At 43.6% G+C, this 20,028-nt stretch overlaps 1 protein-coding gene across 6 annotated transcripts in view; it reads right to left on the bottom strand.

The window, feature by feature from the left end:
• Nucleotides 1-793: 793 nt before the first annotated feature.
• The window catches only part of PKNOX2 (PBX/knotted 1 homeobox 2), an 86,362-nt gene continuing 67,127 nt past the window's right edge, over nt 794-20,028 (bottom strand). For all 6 annotated transcript variants that reach the window (XM_048328658.1, XM_048328655.1, XM_048328657.1 and 3 more), the window contains 8 exons: nt 18,739-18,910; nt 15,330-15,518; nt 8,666-8,798; nt 8,491-8,588; nt 5,630-5,749; nt 3,834-3,910; nt 3,149-3,327; nt 794-2,384 (listed from right to left, as the gene is read on the bottom strand). In XM_048328658.1, the coding sequence (XP_048184615.1) occupies nt 2,137-2,384; nt 3,149-3,327; nt 3,834-3,910; nt 5,630-5,749; nt 8,491-8,588; nt 8,666-8,798; nt 15,330-15,518; nt 18,739-18,910 (1,216 nt within the window). In that variant the 3' untranslated portion in view covers nt 794-2,136. The remainder of the gene's footprint in view (nt 2,385-3,148; nt 3,328-3,833; nt 3,911-5,629; nt 5,750-8,490; nt 8,589-8,665; nt 8,799-15,329; nt 15,519-18,738; nt 18,911-20,028) is intronic.

Raw genomic sequence — 20,028 nt, 5'->3', positions numbered from 1 at the left:
CCCCCAGAAAATCAACCCATTATTAAGGAATGGCTTATTAGGGTACAGGAGGGCTTCCATCACTTCCATTTGGGGGAGAATTGCTCTGTTTTGGTGTTTGTCACTCATTTTGGGGAAGAGTGCCTAATTTGGGGGTTGTTGCTTGTTTTTGGAGACTGTTGTCCATTTTGGGGCAAATTCAGTCATTTCGGGGGAAGTTACTTATTTTGAGGAGAGTCACACCACCAGTTTGAGACAGCATCCTTTTGGGGCATGTCACTCATTTTGGGGGAGAATAACTCATTTCAGGGAGAAATTAGCCCCTTTTGGGTCATCATTTGATTCTGAGGAGCATCCCTCACTTTTGGAGACCATAACTCATTTTGGGGTGAGCATCACCCATTTTGGGGTTGTGTGTAAATACTTTGGGGAAACATCACTCATTTGGGGAGAGAATCACTCATTTTTGGAGAACACAGCTCATTTTGGGGTGCACATCACTGGTTTGGGGGGTGTATCATTCATTTGTGGGTAAAATCCCATTGGAGCTTATTTGAGGGGGAAAAGTTTCATTTTTGGTGGACCGTCAGTTTTGGAAGTATAAATCTAATTTTCTCCACATCACTCAATTACCAATTTGGGTCCATTCACCCATTTTGGGGGTAAATCACATCTTTGAGGGGAGTTTTGCCCATTTTGGGGGGTTATTCCTGCATTTTGGGTCTTCTCCACTCAAAGGAAGAAGCTGCCAAGAAAATACAGGTGCGACCCCTCATCTTGTAGCACTTTATAATAAATGGCCAGGAATTAATACTAAATTACAATGAATCCTTTATGAAATTACAGATTACATTCACGCCAGATCAGTATCCAAAAATAGGCATTTCTGCCCATTGCATCACTTGTGGTTTTTATCCCAGCTCTTGTTTGGGTTCTTTTATCAACTCTTCAAGAGCCAGGAAAAAAAAGGACAATGAGGGCAAAAAGCCACCAAGAAAATTATCCTTCTCCTAGAATGTCACATTTAGAGCAGGAACCTGCAGAAGACAATTCCTTTATTTTTGCCCTGGTTTGCTTTTGCATTTCCTCCCATGCCACATTTTTAAGGCGAAATACACCCTTTTGCTAGCATTTAAAATAAAAAAACCCAAAATACAGGGTTTTTGGCAGTTGCCCTCCCCCATGGGGCTAAAGCTCCACCATTTTCCCATGTGGAGGGACAATACCAGGGAGAAATGATCTTTCAAGCAACAATACTGAGTTTCCTTCCACCCAGGTGAGTCTTGGGGATCCCCCTTCAATTTTGGGTGAAATCTTCCATTTTTTAAACCAATTTTTTTCCCCATTTTTAACTAACTCTGTGCCAAAATGCCTTGGAAAAGTTTTCCTCTCGGCAGCCTTTGCCCCAACTCTGCATCCAGCCTCCACCCTTAAGGACGAGAATGGGGTGAGTTGGTTTTTTTCCAGATTCAGCAGAGGTTTTAGCACATAAATTAAAGGATTTGAAGGAATTTCCTCCCTTTTCCAGAAAGTTGTGTCCAGAGTCACCAAAAAGCCGCAGCATCGGGGCCAAAGTTGGGAGGTTTGGGCAATCCAATGAGTCGAGCACCAAACCCTCCTCAGATATAGCAGAATTTGCACTCGCTGATTATTTTTCTCCCCCTCCATGCCAGTATATATGCCTGTGAATGACCTTTCTGGGGGAAAAAAGTCCAAAAAGCATCAAGTGCTGGGGTTGGTTTGGCTTTTCTTTGCACCAAGAAATCCAAGGGACAGACGCAGTGGCCCACGGTGAAAACCCGCCTTTGCCCAACAGCATCCAAGCGTCACGTGGGGAAAACAACTTTCCCTAAAAATGCTTTTGCTTACCAAAAAATGAAGGGAAAAAGAAAAATAAAACCTGAAATAAAAGATTAATCTGGCCACAATATGTGCCTTGTAAACGTGTGTCCTTCACTTCCGAGCGCTGACGCGGTGGTCCCCGCGCGCCCGTGGGCAGCCGGGGCCTCTGCCAGCGCTGCCACTTTGCTTTTTTCTCACTGATTTCTTCTCACTGATTTCTTCTTGCCTTTTTTTTTTTTTTTTTTTTTTTTTTTTGCATTTTGGGGGGAATTGTGTATCTGGTGCTGTCAATGATTTGGGAGGGTGCAGGAGGAGCTATTCCAGTGAGTCACTGTGGTCCAAACCAAGGTCAGCACCAGGTGCTGCTGGGAGGCCACCAGGCTCTTCCTCCAGCTCTTCCTCCTCTTCCTCCTCCTCCTCCATCTCGTCCTCATCTTCCTCATCCTCCTCCTCTTCCTCAGTGCCATCAAGGGAGTCGTCATGGGCTGCCAGCATTGCCTGCTGCATGGCCATGGTGGCAGTGGCTGATGAGAGGGGTTGGAGGTTGTCCATGCTGAGTGAGCCTGTAATTAAAAGAAGTACAGAAATAAGGACTCCCCAGCTAATACAGGAAGGACAAAGGAAGTGCATAAACCAAGAATAACTCAAGTGAAAAGCTTGGAGAGCACGCCATAGGGTGTCCCACCTACCCCACTCACTCCCCAAGATCCAGTCTTTAATTTTTCTAGCTAATGCATCATTAAATAACAAGAAGCCTTACTTCTGAGCCAGTAGATGCCCAAATTGGTTGGGCAGATTTTCTCTTCATCTTCTCTCAAGTCCTACCTTTCATTCTCTTCATCCCGTCTGGTGTATGTTCATTTCTGCTCACTTCACCTTCTCTTCATCTTCTCTCTTCATCTTCTTCATCTGTTCTCTGTTCATCATCTATCTTCCCACCTTATCTCATCTGTCATCTGATCTTCATCATCTCTATTCTTCATTTCCATCATCTGTTCTCTTCATCTTCTTTCTTCCCATTTTGTCTCATCTGTCTTCTCATCTCCATCTTTTCATGTCTCCCCTCCCCTCCCCAGCTCCTCAGGAGATATCCCAAGCCGTGCCCCATAGTGGGTGATCATTGAGGGCTGCTCCTGTGCTCAAGGGATGGGAGTGCCCCATCGCCAGCGCCTTGCCATGGCCAACTGGAAGGACCTTCTTGCATGGGCCACCTCATGTGCTTCCCCACAGCACAGTAAAGGGCTCTAGAAATTACCAATTAAGGCCACAATGTAATGCATGGCCACTCCTTCCTGGAAGGGCAGGGGCCACTGGGGTTTGTCCTTACCATCAGGATTTGTCCCTGAATTGCCACCCTGCTGCTGCAGGACCCCGGCGGCGATGGAGTTGGGCCAGAACCGCTGCGTGGGCCGGTGCTGAGATTTGATTTTCTTGGCTTTGGGGGCTGGATCTGGGTTGCTGGCATCGAGCATTGGCTGCAGGATGCGCCGCCGGGCATTTATGAACCTTTCCATGGAAAAGAGAGAACATTGGAATGGCTAAGAGTTGTTACACCAACACTGAGTTAAAACAACATGATAGCAAATCAGTGAGTTGCAGTATAATAATAATACTTTAAGAAAGTAGCTTCGTGGTTCAAAAAGCTGGTTTTTTAAATTTTATTTGCCTGTGGCACATTATAGCTCTGCATTAATTTTTCCAGCTGAGTGGGAGAATGCTGCACATTGGATTTACCAGGAGAGGGCACTGAGACCTTGCAAACCAGTGCTGGCATTAAACACAACTGAGCTCGTCTCCCAGGAATCACAGAGTCATAAAACCACAGAATGTGCTGAGTTGGGAGGACTCATCAGGATCATTGAGTCCAGCTCCTGGCCCTGTGCAGTACACCCCAAGAATCAGCCTTAACCTCCCAAGTAACCCCCCCAAAACACATTATACAGCACCAAAATAGGGTGACAAAAGTCCTAAAGCCAGCAAAATGATTGCTTGGGCCACCAATATCTGCTCACCAGTTGTTGACTTGCAAGAGGGTCAGGTTGGTTTGGGCAGCAATTTGCCTCTTCTCATCCTCTGTGGGGTAGGGGTGCTGGAAAAAAAGAGATGGAGTAGCAAAATTACATCCCTGCATGCAAGATGTCATCCCTGAGTAAAACATCATGAAAACCTGCCTTTTTTTTTTTTCTTTTTTTCATTTTCCCACCCTAAATTTGGTGGCTTCTTGCATTTTCAGAATGCAGGATTGAAGGGTGGCATCCAAGAGCGTCAGGATTTCCCCAGGTGCCCTTAGGGCTTCTCCAAGGCTTTCCATCAAACGCTTTTCCTTGAAGGAGAATGTTCTTGTTCTTTTTTTTAACTCTAGCAATTTTCCAGTGATGGTTGTTGATAAACGTGGGATTTGGGCTTCAAAACGCACCGTGACTCACAGTGCTTATAAAGGCATCAGTAACACACCCTGAAACATCTGCACTGGGAAACCACCAGCTCAGAGCTTCAGCAACCTCCTTCCAGCTGTGCTAAAATTCTCTTTTCAACCCCAGAAATGAAATTATTATCAAACAAACCAGCCTCACACATCATGTTTTGGAGCCCCAAGGCAGTGACAGTTACCATGACTTGGTTTTCAGCTGTTAGCTCCCAAAACAGTGTGATATCCTTGACAAAACCACCCAAAGTCAACACACACTGGAGACTCACTTCCCACTGGGGCCTCAGTGGTTAAAAATGGTACTTTTTTTGGCAGAAATATCCCTCTTTTGGTATATTATTTCCAGAATTCTTTCTTCCTGCTGGTGCTCCAAAACTTCCAATAAAATGATGAGCATTTTTGGTTAGAAACCACATCATCTCTGACACCAGATGGAGAAATCTCATGGGGAAGCCCAAGTTTCTTCTGACTGCAAGGAGCAGGCTGAGAGCAAAAGTCCAACCATCCAGCAGAAGAATTTCTCTTCATTTTTCAATTCCATTTTGGAAATCTTAAACTATGAGGTTCCTCTGGCACCTGGCACAAAAGTGTTTTCAGTTTCTGGTCTTGGAAGTCGTTTTTGTGCCTGCAAATCTTCCGTTGTGCCCTCCAGAAACACGGGAGATGCACGGCACAGCCAGGGATCGCAGCCCAACACAGCAATGCTCTTGTCCTCATTGCAGTAAGTCCAGGATTTCCTATAAAAAAAAAGCTGGGAAGTTCCCAACCTGCTGCTGCTTCCTGTCCTGGCTGATTTTTCCACAAGTTGCTCCTTGGAGCTGTTACCTTCTGCATTACTGATGCCTTGGGGATCTCCCACCACTCTGTCTTTGCAACCAGTTTCCAAGTGATTCCTTGGCTGAATTATGCAGGAAAAAATGTGGGATTGTTGGATTTTGCCCTTTGCCCAGCCTTGCTGATGAGAGAGAACTCTTCACGCATGAAAATACCCAGTTTGCATCTAAGCTCCCTCTACCTTCCATCTCCAATCCCTCAAAATGGGGTGATTTTGCAATTCTGTGTTTTGACTGATTGCTGACGTGCTACAACCCTACCTGTGAGGCAGCTCTCACATTCCAGCTTGCTAGAAAAGGGTATTTTGGAGCTGTTAACTGCAAAAAAATGCTCAATTATCCATCTTCAAAAAACCTTGTGAGTCGCCTTCTAGATTGGTTTGCTTCTTCTTGCCCCACCTGCATTTTTTGATCATTCCCAAAATACAAGCCACTTTGCACCTCCAAATACAAATTCAGACAAACCACCACGTGGATTTGAGGATTTCTGGACTTTTTGTCCTTTTTTTCCCAGTTTGCAGGGTGTTTTGGTGGCTGTGGTGCTCACCATGAGATGCTGGAAGAGCCATGAGCGCATGATGTTGGTGGCATGTTTGGGCAGGACGCCTCGTTTGTTCTTGGACTTCTTGTCCTCACCATCAAGGAGGGAGGTGAGATCCAGGTTCACCTGTCAGGGGAAAGGAATGGGGAGAGAATTGGTTGAAAATGGTGATGGGCAACCCAAAAAATGAGCAAAACCAACGCAAAATGGGAGTGGGATGAGTGCAAAAAGACTGGCACTTATAGGAGCATCCAAAAGCCATTTCCTGCTCCACTAAATCTGCATAAATGCAGATTTTCTCCCAGGATCTGTATCTTTGATCTCAACTTTTTTGTCAGTGCTTTGCAAGGGGTAACGGCACTGTTGGGGACTGTGGTGATGACGCCATGACCAATCTCAATGTGTGGTTTAGGAGGAAAATACTTCTACCTGAAAAAATAAAATAAAAAAACCCCCAAACCTCATAAAAAGATGATTTTCTCAACTGCAAGTTTAAACCCTGCCGCTCACTAACCCCTTGCAAACCCTCGTTCCTCACCCAGCTGATTTCCACCACAAGGAGGAAGATGCCCATTGAGCCAAAATTTGCTTTCTCCCCCCCCCAAAATTAAAACGAAGCATCTTGCTGCAAGAGAAGTTTTAATGAGGATTCAGGAACCAAACTGAAATCTAAGCACTTGAGTTAAAAAGGGATTTTTTTTTTTTTTCCCCAAGTCTTCATCAAAACACTTCTCTTGGATGAATTAAACATCAGGCCAGCAGGTCCCTGTGATTCCCCTGGGCTCCAGCTGAATAAATCATGCCAGTGGCACAGGAAGAGCATCCGAAGGTGCTTGTCCAGGCTCTCTCCCTGCCCCAATATTCCCTGTGCACGTTTTTCCCACCACAGAGGGTTTTGCTGCAAGATTTAAACCTGCAATGGAGAGATATTATAGAAAGAAATTTTTAAAGCATTGCACAGGCAAAAAAATCTGCCAGGGAGGTGCCACCCCTTTTTAAAATGCTGTTTATTGATTGTTTTATAAGAGGCTCCTGCTATTAAAATGGGGCATTTCAGAAATAATGGAGGTGAATTTTTGCTTCTCTGCCCCCAGGAAGCAGTGTAACAGAAATTGATGGGGTTTATTTTTTTTTCCAAATTCCTGGGGAATAGGGGCTGGGAAGAGCTCATGGACAAGTTCTGTTAATAAATCCAGTTCTGCTCCAAATCATTGTCTTACTGCAAGAATGCAGGGATCATTGTGTAACTCGTTGCAATGTCAGGGAAAAAAAAGGAATAAAACGACAGCAAATGGCTGAAAAATATCCCCAAATTCAGAAAGGAAGACCTAAAAATGAGCCTTTCCCACAAGTGCCATGATTGCTATACTGGACAGGCAATGCCAGTGATCCCAGATCTGTAATATATCAGCAATAATATCTGTCCTACCCCATCCTATCCCATCCTATCCCATCCTACCCTATCCTACCCTATCCTATCCTAATCTGATCCTACCCTATCCTATCCTATCCTATCCTACCCTAATCTTATCCCAATCTTATCCTATCCTATCCTATCCTATCCTATCCTATCCTATCCTATCCTATCCTAATCCTATCCTATCCTATCCTATCCTATCCTAATCCTATCCTATCCTAATCCTATCCTATCCTATCCCATCCTATCCTAATCCTATCCTAGCCTATCCCATCCTATCCTATCCTATCCCATCCTATCCTAATCCTATCCTAGCCTATCCCATCCTATCCTATCCTAATCTTATCCTATCCTATCCTATCCTATCCTATCCTGTCCTGTCCTGTCCTATCCTATCCTAATCCTAATCTTATCCTATCCTATCCTATCCTATCCTATCCTATCCTATCCTGTCCTGTCCTGTCCTATCCTATCCTAATCCTAATCTTATCCTATCCTATCCTATCCTATCCTATCCTATCCTATCCTACCCTAATCTTATCCCAATCTTATCCTATCCTATCCTATCCTATCCTATCCTATCCTATCCTATCCTACCCTAATCTTATCCCAATCTTATCCTATCCTATCCTATCCTATCCTATCCTATCCTATCCTATCCTAATCCTATCCCATCCTATCCTATCCTAATCTTATCCTATCCTATCCTAATCCTATCCCATCCTATCCTATCCTAATCCTATCCTATCCTATCCTATCCTGTCCTGTCCTGTCCTGTCCTGTCCTGTCCTATCCTATCCTAATCCTAATCTTATCCTATCCTATCCTAATCCTATCCTATCCTGTCCTGTCCTGTCCTGTCCTATCCTATCCTAATCCTAATCTTATCCTATCCTATCCTATCCTATCCCATCCTAATCTTATCCTATCCTATCCTATCCTATCCTATCCTATCCTAATCCTATCCTATCCCATCCCATCCTAATCTTACCCTATCCCATCCTAATCCTATCCTATCCCATCCCATCCTAATTTTATCCTATCCTACATATAATGAACAATTAATATAGACTCTAGAATGGACAATATGTACAACACACAGTATATAATAAAGCATGTAGAATAAAATGGCATATGTTCCATCCCACATTATAAATAACAGATATTGTTAGATATTGCACAAAATAATATTATGTATTATAATCATGATATTATTATTATATTGTAATATTTTATAACAATAATATAAGCATTGTTAAAACTTCTGAGGTCGTTGCTATAATTTGTTAGGTACCCCAAAGGCACCTGGCAGATGGGTTTAATCAACATTTCTTGCTAATTAAAAATTTAAGATACTCCAAGGGTTGAATTTATGGAGAAGTGGGGGGATTCTGCCTGCTGCAGTGCAAAGCTTTGGCTCCAGTGGAAATTTGAGGTGGGCAGGCCTTACCTGGGCATTGGGGATCTGCAGGGCACCAGGGGTGATGGCTTGGGCGAGGACCTGGCCCTGTGACGTCACCATTGTCACGGGCTGGTACAAGGCTCCACCTGTGGAAAAGAAGACATTTGGGGGTACCAAAACCCCCACCTTTCCTCCTGCCCTCCACCTCCACCGTGCTCCCTACCTGGCACGGCGGGCGAGCTGCTGCCAGTGCTCATGGCCAGGTTGCCCGGTGGCAGCGTGGCCGCGGGCACCACGATGCCCGGCGGGGGGTTCGACGCGGGCGGCAGCGCTGCTGGAGAGCTCTGCAGCATCTCCTGTGGAAAAGAAAATATTAAACCCACGAGTTTTAGCATGTGGGAACGTGGAAGGTTTATTTTTGTCCCCCTACAATAAATTTGCCCCGTTGCAATTTTTTTTTTTTTTTTTGGTGGTTCAACAGGAAAAATTGCAGAAAATGTGATTTTTCAGTTCGTTGCAATTGCAAAGAAAAATGGAAAAAAAAGGGTTTATGCTCTGCAGAGCTCCCACTTAGCATCTTCCCCAAACTTGCTTTCTTTGTGCAGTCACTCTTTTCCAATAAAAAAAAAAAATGAGAGGGAAAAAAAAGATCATGAGGGACCAAAAGGAAATTCTTTAATCTTTTTCTTTCTAAAAATGTCTATTTTTTTGGTGCTTTAACTGAGACTGGAGGATGCAGCCTTTGCTAAAATTCAAGGTGAGCACCATGGTTTCCCTTTGCCAAAATAAGAGTAAAATAATGAAGTTAATAATAATAATAATAATAATAATAATAATAATAATAATAATATAACATAACCCCCATTCCTTGCAGCTTTAAGCCAATTTCTTGCAAAAATGGGCACTTCTTGATCCAAAACCTGTAATTTTACTTTAAGGTCCATCTCTGGAGCACCAACCAAAAGACCCCAGATTGGATGATTATTTTTATTTGATTGTTTATTTTAATATTTAAATGACTATTTGAATATTTAATGTGACATTTTGGGAAGGGGGGAGTGCCACAATTGAGGCTACGGGGGGAATATGGGCAATGTACCCCAAGCTTCCACATGGGCAGGATTTTGCAAGTAATATTGGTAATATTGATAAAATTATCATTTTAAAATAAGCCCAAGGTAACTGTATCTCTCTAATTCACCCAACTGGAATGGAAATGAAACTGCACTGATTTTTTCTCCCTTTTCTACTGACTTTCCCATTCTGCATCACTTCCTGGTGTCCAGCTGGTTCTCAAGTGTTGAACATAATGTCAGTAAAGGGGCTTTTTTTCACCTTTTTATGCAGTTTTCCTACGTTTTGATGCATTTCTTCAAGAATCCTATTATTTGGGTTAAGAAAAGAGAATTTCCCTGGCTTAGTGATGTGCAGTGACACTGGAAAAGGCAACCATGCAGATGTGATCAGGCTGGAAAAAGCTGCAGCTCCCTTTCTCCAGGGGTAGAACTACAGAGATGGGAATCTGAACGCACCAAATCAATCCATGTTACACCAAGACGTGGCTGTGCTGTTCCATGGGGATTTGGGGCACTCTGTGTCCTCATCAATGCATTTCCCATCGCTGGGGGGGGCAAACCTGAGGTCTGTTCCTTTTTTCTCCTTCTCCCCATCACATCCATGCAACTTTTCCCCCATCAATCACCGCTGCTTTGCCTGTGCTGTCATTCTCTATAAATTTCATGCTTTTGCTATTAAAACCCCCTTATTGCACTTTCCCCTCCTGTGATGCCAAGTCCAAAATGTTGGACCCAATGCCTCTGCCACATGTTACTTTCGCTATTTTGGTTACCTGGAAATTTTGCTGCAATTGCTGTGAATTTTTCATTCGCTTCCCAGACATTCCTTTCCATAGCTGAATTAATTTAAAAAATGCAAATATGACCGTAAAATACTTGTACTTTTTTTCAGTATTCCTTCCCCACCTCCAGTCCTCTGGGGGATGTGGTTTTCGGTTTGAGAAATGAGTATTTCTCAGGATATAGAGAGCAAAAATCAGTCTCTTTTGCACACTCTTGGATTTTGCCCTGGCTAAGCATCCAGCTAATAAAAACAGTGAAAATATTCACAAAAACCAAGTGTGGTCCAGGAGGACGCCAAAAAGCAGCCAGGTATGGCCAGGTGCAACCAGAGGTTTGGAGCAGCTTGAAGACCTCTAGTTTTCCTCCCCTGCCTTGTTTTTCCATGATTCTTCCTAAAGAAGGGCATCCAGAACACCATTTTTGGAAGTGCGTTGGGAAGAAGCAATTTGGAATATCAGAAAATGGGAACAAGAAACTGCCGTTTCCAGATACAGTGGCCAAAGCCATTTTCAACAGTATTTTGTGATGAAAAAAATTGCCTTTGTTTTTGTGGTGCAGAGGAAAACTCTCCCAAAACATCTTCTCACTGGTGTCCAAAAAGGCAGAATATTGGTAATTACTAGAAAGAGCTATTGAAGGAATTAATGGTCTTTCTGCAACAGAACTGTGAAACCAAAATGACCCAATGGAAGTGGAGGCTCTGCCTTCAAATAAATATAGAGCAATATCTCCAAGAAGATTTAAAAAATATATTTTGCATACCAATTGCCTCAGATTGCAAATGTCAGCCAAATTCTATTCGGCTTGGTAGTTTTGCTGCAGTGGAAAATATTTTATATATTTTATATTTTGTATTTTGAGACTCAAGGAAGTTCATAGGAACCTAAAACAGTTTGGGTTGGAGGGGTCCTTAAAGCTCATCTCATTCCACCCCCCTGCCATGGGCAGGGACACCTTCCACTATCCCAGGTTGTTCCAAGCCCTGTCCAACCTCATCCTAGACATTTCCAGGGATGAGGCTGCCACAGCTTCTCTGGGCAACCTGTGCTGGTGAGGCACCACCCTCAAGTTGCAATGCTTTTGGCAATTTTGAAATCTGAGTGTGAAAAAAAATGCATCACTAGGTGTCTCTGCAGACACACATCTCGGCACTGATCAATAGCAAAACATGATTTCTCCAAAATAAAAGTCAGTTTAATGAAGAAAAAGACCTGGGACATTGCACAAAAAGAACCCTTTCTTACAATAAGGCAAATGTCCAGGTGCCAGAAGGTAAGAAAGTGCTAAAATTCAGTGCTGCTTGAGCTGCTGTCCTTCCCCTTGTGCTTTGTGACACAGACATTTATTTTTGGGTGGTACACAATGTGTAAAAATATCTGTCTCATCCTAACTCTGAAAATTACTTGTGCCGGGGGAAATCGGAATTAGTTGGAGAAAAAAAAAGAAACCCATGGGTTTGCCAAGAAAGAGCTGGCCAAACTCAGACTCATGTAAGACGATTCATAAGGCTCCTTCGTGAATGGATGGGTGGATGGGGATGAGAAAAAAGTTGGCTTTAAATAACAGAGAAATCCAGGCTTGTTCACAGGGCAAACTTGGATAAATTAAGATTATACAGAGAAGCGCTGCACTGACTTCCACCAAACCAACTGTCCACCTCCAGCCACCAGCAACCTGGGCTAGTGGATGGTGGCCCTGCCCACAGCAGGGTGTTGGATCAAGATGGGCTTTAAGGACCCTTCCAACCCACACCATTCTGTGATTCTGTGGAGAAGTAATTTGAGGAGAAGAAATGCTGCCCTGAAAATGCCCATTTAAACACTGCCAATCTGAAACAAGAGCTGAAAAATACAAAATTTGATTCCATTTAAATGTCCCTGGCAGTGCTGTGGTTCCCAGTGTGATTGGCTTTGCAACTGTTTTTTTCTTGCAAGTGGAGAGCACTGAGGACCACTTTGATGTCGAAGGTGAAGTTAAGCATTGCATTAAATTGGGCTCCTCTCTCCACCATGAAAGAAGGATCTCCCCTCTTCCATCCTGGTCGGAAAAAGCTTAAAAAATATTCATTAAATAAAGGGAGGGGGCTAAAAAGAGCCCAATGAGCACTCAAGGTAGAGGAATGAAGCCAAGTGAAAAGCAACCAACAAAATTAGAACGGGAGTTGCTTGGTGGACTTGGAGGACAAAGAGGCTACGACTGAGTCACAAGACAAAGCAAAGCACAAAATGGAGAAAACAGAGTACAGAAACCCTTGTAAGGTAATGAAGGTTCAGGGGAGACTCATCACATGGGAAAACTCCATACTTGTCACCAAACTTGGCCAACACCAGGAATCATCTCTCAGCCTGGCAACATGAGAAGATTTCAGTCAAAACGCCTTGTTTGAGTGTTCTTTCATCTTCCCATCGTCTCAGGCATTTTGTATCTCCAAAAATTCCTGCACTGTCCATTTTAGACAGCAGAAATAACAGCAGGCAAAGGACCATCCGTTTTGGATACACCAGGGAAATCCAACACTGAGTGTCCTGTGATGAAATTTTGACAGGTCCAGGCGTTGTTTTCCCACTTTTGGCTGATATCCTTGTTATTGTGTGTCCATAATTTTTTAAACATGTTCTGTGGTAAGAAACTTTGCCAAAACCTGAAATATTTCACTTTCACGACAAACTTGGTGTATCTCCTCACAAAATGATTGACACTCCTTCCAAACCCTAAGAAAATCTATTTGCTGGGAAACCTCCTTCATTGATACTAATTACATTCCATTATTTAGATTTTTTTGAAATCCTAAATTAATGGCCCATTTGCTCTTGCACCTTCCCTGAGCATGAAACCAATAGGCTGATAATTAGAGAAATCATCCCACTTGCCATTTTTTAAACACTGATCCTGTGATTTTTCAGCTCTCTGGAGCATCCTTAGCCTCCAAAACTCAACTGATGGACATAGAGCATTTCCACCCTTTTTTTTTAAGCCTTATCCATGCAAACTCAAGTGTACTGAATGAGTTGAAGTACTCGGGCACTTGACATGGCTTAGTTGGACACAGAAAATGTTTGCCATGGTATTGTCACTGGTATGTCATCCTCATCCCATGAGCAGATGAGATGGTGGCTCTTTCATGGTCCATCACCATGAATATTTCAGCTCCACCTGCTGAAAATCCCTTCATGGCTGAGCGAACATTTCCCCTCCAGTTGGGTCTTTCCTGGGTGTGTTCCCATTTATTTAGCAACTGCCTCCAAATCCTCACTTGAATTCCTCAACTTTCAAATCTTGCCCAGAAGGAAAATGTCAGCAGCTCTGGGTTTCCAGGAATCAGAAGCACTCGGTACCTCTCCATGGGCTTGATTATTTTCCAAAGACTTGTGCTAATTTTCTGATATGATCCCCACCTCTTTGTGAGACACTAAATCCTCATTACTTTTCCTGACCGATGCATTCTAATTAGATCAACACTTTAAAAAAAAAAAAAAAAAAGGAAGGAGGGGGAAAAAAAATTCACAATAGCCACAGGACGGCTTTCCATCTCATTAACTCCCTCACTTATTATTTTCATGAAAATTACTGATAAAAAACGTGCATCTCCATTTGCTGGGACCGGGAGCTTTGTCGGCTCATATCTAACATCTCTCTCATCACCCGGGATGTGAGCTGTTGCCATGGCAATGCACAATAATAGAAACTAATAAATTACAAACGAGATGCTCGTTGAGCAATTATTGTTCTCTTTTATGCAAGTGTCTTGCTAATTTTGATCATAAGGAATGCTTCCATAAAGCAGCGAAGGGATAATACATCTATTTCTAGAGATTATTAGGATATAGAGTGAGGATGGGGTTTCTTAGATCAATGATTAAGTGGTTTGGTGCTTTCAGGGAACCCAAATAAGAAATGGAACTTTTCTGGGGGGCTTTTCCCTCATCACATTTGGAGCTTCAGACTCAGCAGCACCTGGAGCTGAGCTACTAAAAATGGGATTTTTTTTCCTTTCCACCACCTTAAAATGCCCCAAAAGCCCTAAGAAGGCCCCACCACCTGCCTCCTTTTCAGGGAGTACCCCAGGAGCTTCCTGGGTTATTTTGGGTTCGCTGCAGTTATTTCTGGTGGGATTGTGCAACCCTAAATTCCATTTTTCTATCCCAAAAACCACATGTCTGAGAGAGAGAAACCCCCTAGGGCAACACATAGCATCAAGTTTTTTGGGGTGCAACCAGCCAAGGTTTATTCCCTGCACTGCAGATGCACGTGAAAACCCCAACCCATGGGCAACTTCTTTTCTGAATATTGAGTTACAGTTCCTCATTTTGCCCCAAAAGCCACCAAGGTTCAACTTGGTTTGGCTCATTCAGTTGATATTTCTGCAGTTCTCCGGCATTTCCTTGTACTCCTCCACTATGCTTGAGGCACTGAATGTCTTCTTCTCCCAGCTAAAATCCAAATCATGCAAAAGAAGTCAAGGGAATGTCAATCATGCTGGGAGAGAACTGCAAGATCTGCTGAGACACAAAAAGGAGCAGTGAAGCCAGAAAGGGTTATCTGAGACCCAAAAATCTGTTGAGCTTCCTTGAAACAAAAAGGGAAAGAGAAGCAGTGAAGAGAATCTTGATGTTTCTGTCCCTCCTGCCAATAAATAGCATTTTTTCACAAAAAAATGCAACTTTCTTGTTCATATTCCCATGCACTTGCACGGCTTCCTTCCCCTCACATTTAATTGCTGCAGCTTTACAGTTTAGGAGTCCTTCACTCTCTCTTTTGCAGAGCCACAAACATTGGGGTTGCAGCTCTGCCAACCCATGAGAAAAAGGACATAAAAAGTATAAGATAAGAAAAAAAAGTCACCACAACAGCATTTATTGCACTCTATGAGCAAGATACAGGATTTGTTGTTTTAATTCTTGAGGATGGACTCCGATGACTTTTCAGGAGGCCACAACTCCTGGAGAGCAAGTCTGAAACCTTGCTGGCCCAACTCCCTGCTGGCCAATGTGCAACAGTGGTGATTAGAGAGGAATTTTAAGGCATTACCTGGGGGTGGAGGCTGATGGAGGAGGGGTTGGGGGAGTAGGGCCCCCCCAGGTCATTCCTGAGTAGGTTGTCGCTGTGCATCTTGGTTTTGAGGCAGGTGATGTAACGGTTGCAAAAGTCCTTGCACAACTCATTGACCTTCTCCAACTCCAGGAGGTGGATGCGCAGCACCTGGATCGCCTTCACCATCTATGCAAGGGCACAAAGTTAAAATCAATATTCTCCCCCAAAATCCAATGTAGAGCTGATCCCTACAGCAGAATGTAATTCATTTCCTTTCTCAACACACCAAAAAAATCAACATTCTTGCCCAAAACCCATCCCAAAGCCCGTCCCTCTGCATGTCTGCATTTCTTTTCCTTGCCCATCAATCATAACCCTGGAATCCAAGAGGAAAAAACTCACCAAATTCACCAAATTCACCGTTGCCTTCATGGGAATTGCTCCCCGTGCTCAAAAAAAAGTACAAGCCAAACCCCTCGTTGTTGAAAAGTGTTTGGTTATTCTCTGGAGGCCACTTCTTGTAACAAGATTACGGGGCTGCAACTCAGCCGTGAGCTGTTGCCGGTGCAAAGCCTGGGCCTCATTAAAACGTACCCCATAAACCTTAAAAAATTTACACATAAAACATTCCTCTCACCGAGCTGAAACCTTAAGTTTTACAGCCGCTGTTTGAAATCTTGCATAATATATAAAATTTCAGCTATTCACTCCGGGGCAATAAATCCGGTTTTATGTAACAAAGCGTCTTTGCATTTCAAAGGGTGTTTTTAACTTGCAAATTTTAGTGGTCATCTTTACAAACTGCAAGTTGCCATGGTTGGGAAACATCCTGAAAAATCCAGGGCCAAACTCCAGTGGCAGCTCCATGATGGAGAAAGTGAATTTTTGGTTGGTGAACAACAGGGGTGATGGGTTGCTGCTGGAAAGATCTTTTATTTAGCTTTTTCTTTTTTTTTTTTTTTTTTTTTTTGCTATTTTTTTCTGGGTTTCTTTTCCCTCCTCCACAGTTGACGCAGGCAAAGCACAAGGTGGAGGTGTCGTGCCCAGGATTTCCACATCCTCCCAAGGCTCACCGGCCATGAAAGTCAATATTCAAGGGCAAAGGCAAGAAGACCTGACACATATATGTAAAAAAATAAATCTCTCAATTATCTCAGCTCATTTGCTTAGGGTCTCATTTTATGTCCCTGCTCCGCTGCGTCGTATATCTGTCCGGATAAAGAGTTACAGTCCGATGGCGTACGTGCGCGGGGTTGTAAAAAATACAGATGCTGAATTAATTGACTGTGTGGCACTCGGCAGCTGATTGAGTTGATAATGGTGAGATCTGACCTTTTTCTAATTTCTAATTATGTGCATCTTGGCAGTGAGGAATACATGACTCTTATTCTAATGATAGCTAATGCCACTGGCCTTTTCATCCCTGCTTTGCCATCACCAATTTCTGGCAAACCGGTGGCGTTAAAAAAAAAACAAAACACAACACCCAAAAATTAACAACACCAAAAAAAAGGACAGTGTAAATAGGGGGAAAGCATCAGCTCAAGGACAGCTTGAAATGTTCTGTTTTGAGCACTGCAAGACTTTTAAAGCCAAAATTCCCTTCAACTAGTGCCTCCCACCAACAGGAATGTGCTTCTCCAGCATCACATTACCCATCTCCTCTGTCTCGACGCAGGTTGCTCACACAGAGGTGGATGGCTCCTCCTTTTTTGGAGGAGTTCTGGGCATTGGATAGAATATATACATCCAGCTACGTGCTAGAACTGGGACACACCCACATACACAGAGATACGGATCTACAGAAAGACTTAGCAATAGATACATATGAATAGGGAGGTATCAAGTGCTGCAAGGTTATACATGGGATCAATCCAACTGCCCATGGCCAAATTTCACCTTGGCAGCAAGAGCTGCTTCAGAATACGTCCAAAAAACACAACTGGTGTGTTGTGGGGTTTTTTTTAGAAACCACAAAAAACATAGCCAGTGTGGATGAACTTCCTGCACTATTTGCTGGTGATGTTTCACCTTGAAATGTACAGAAATAGGTTTTCCTTTCCCAAAATTTTAGATCTTTGGGTTTTTTTTTCGCTTCACCTGGCTCCATTTCTCTCCTCCTGATAGAGCATTACACCCATTTTTATGCAATTTAATGCAATGAGGGGTTGTTGGTGCACATCAGCATTTGTTCAGTCCAAAAACAAATAATCCAAAACATTGGTTGGGTTGTTTGGTTCTTTTTTTTGATTGCTTGTCCCAGAGCAATTTCTATTCTTGACTACAAGTTATTGCAAAATGGGTTTAGCAATATGCAGAAGGGGCTTTGCATGGCCTGCAAATTTTTTGGAGGGCATTCTGCAGACTCTTGGCTTAGGGATGTTAAAACATTCTCCTCCACAAGCTGAAATCAGGCACAAACCTGTGGCATTTGTCTTCACCTTGAAATCATCTCTTGCTTTTTTAGAAAAAACAGTAGCTCTTGCACGTAGGTGAGTTTTGCTAGTTCTTCCCTTTGTGATATGTCATCATTCAAAATCACCTCCTTGATATCTGTAACACCTAAAAAAAGTAACCTGTGAATTGCCTGATTTTGCTTCTTTTCTGTGGAAGTCCCTCTGCTTCATCTCCCAGGGGACACATAACCCCCAGGGAAGGTGTTTTGCTGTTTGCATCATCAGAGGTGCACAGAATTGCCTCTTCAGACCTTGAAAATTCACTTGTTGAGCATCAGAATGGTGCCATGAACTTGTCTACCCATATGTTTGCCATGGAGGCCACGTTTGGATGCTTTCTGGACAAAATAATGAGATTTGGGGATATTTCCCGAGGTCTACGCAAGAGAAATCCCAAGCAGAGTCTTCTGAGGCACCTTCCAGCAGCAATGGATGGAGTAGGAAATCTGAGCTGATGTGGCAGAGAATGCACCAAAACCGGTCCAAGTGTTCCAAACCGCTGATATCCATTACCTTATGGAAAAAGTAATTATTGTGCTCTGCTTCTAGGACATGAGCTGGCCATGACACTTCAAACCAGATGGTGCCAGATGAGAATGCTGCCACTAGTGCACGTTGCACCGAACAGCAGTAATTCCTACAGAGATTGCAAGTTTTGGGGCACAAACCAGCCAGAGATCTTGGCTGCTTTCAGGAACCTCGTTGACCCCATGGAGGTTGTGTGGGAAAATTAGCCAAAAGGGGGCAGAGGGGTTGTTCTTACACGGGATCTTCTGGAAAATGTCTCAGAGAAGGTCCTGGAGAAGGTTTCACAAGGTCTGTGGAAAACATTGCCAAGATGACCAGCACTACAGAGCCCATGGACATGGTGGTAGATCTTCATTTGTTCCTCACCCCCTACCTTTTCAACACCCCCCAAAAATCATCTGCCAAGCCCCAGCTGCCTGTACCAGGTTGTCCAGCTCGGGGTCATCACTGAAGAAGGGCTTGTGCTCCTGCTCCTGCTGGTGGACAAAGTTCTCAATGTCGACATCGAAGCTGGCCGAGGTGATGCACTCAGAGCCCTGTGTCGCCTGCTCACACTTCTCAAAGAGCAACGTCAGCAGTGGGAACAGTGGGTGCCTGCAGAGGACAAAGAAGACCACCCATAACACCCACTATTTTAGGTCCCATGTCCATCTTTACCCCACATCATTTATCCATCCATCCATCCATCCATCCATCCATCCATCCATCCATCCATCCACCTACCCACCCATCCATCCATCCATCCAACCATCCATCCACCCATCCAACCATCCATCCATCCATCCATCCATCCACCCATCCATCCATCCATCCATCATCCATCCATCCATCCATTTCCTCCCAGTCTGTAAGAACCTAGTGGTGCAAACCTCACTCTCTGGTCACACTGGAAGTGCTCCCTCTAGATCTCTTTCAGCAACAAAAAAAAAGCTTAAAAATTGTAAAATTCGCTATCTCTGCCATCAGGCAATGGCTGGTTCCAATGTCTGGGTGTTTTCCATCATTGCACCGAAGCATTTCCTAAATAGGCAAAAAGGCTGTGTCTTGGACATAGCCAAGATGTCCTGGAGCCATCTGCTGTCCAAGTGGCTTTTCCTTTCAAGGATGGACATCAGCCCCTCCTCATCAATGGTAATATTTTACCTCAAAATGTCTCTGTTGGTTGGAGTTGGTGGTGGGGACTTCTATCTGCCTGCAGCATCCTATGGACCAACCTTGTTACGGGCTGCTCCTCCACCAAGAGGTCTCTTTGCACCTCTGACAAGTCCACAAAGATGGCTCAAATCCCACTTCCTTCTTACCATGAGATTTTGAAAACGAAGATTTATAATTCTTCTTGAAATTGACAAATCTCGCCAATGATGATGCTAAATTGATGCAATATAAAATGCAAATGCACACACAGCACCAGAGCACGTGGACACTGTGGGGATGAAGACCACGGCTTAGTGCAAGCCTCAATAAGCCTCTCCAGCTCAGTGCAAATTAAAATCAAAAGTGTTTTATGGAGTCTTTCCGGGTGGAAATGCAAAATGCTCCTGCAGGAATGGTCTCCCACAGCACTCCAGTTATCCGAGCACAATGGGATTGGCTCCGCCATCTTATCTCCAAAAGATGGCCCAAAAGATGATTATGAATCACTTCCTTACAGCCTTTTTGAGTCAGAGTCAGGCGAAGGGGTTAAACCCCTTGGCTAAGTCTTCATTTGCAGC

Source organism: Corvus hawaiiensis, chromosome 25 (assembly GCF_020740725.1).
Source record: "Corvus hawaiiensis isolate bCorHaw1 chromosome 25, bCorHaw1.pri.cur, whole genome shotgun sequence".
Taxonomy (NCBI): Eukaryota; Metazoa; Chordata; class Aves; order Passeriformes; family Corvidae; genus Corvus; species Corvus hawaiiensis.
This window is presented reverse-complemented; position numbering and strand designations above follow the sequence as displayed.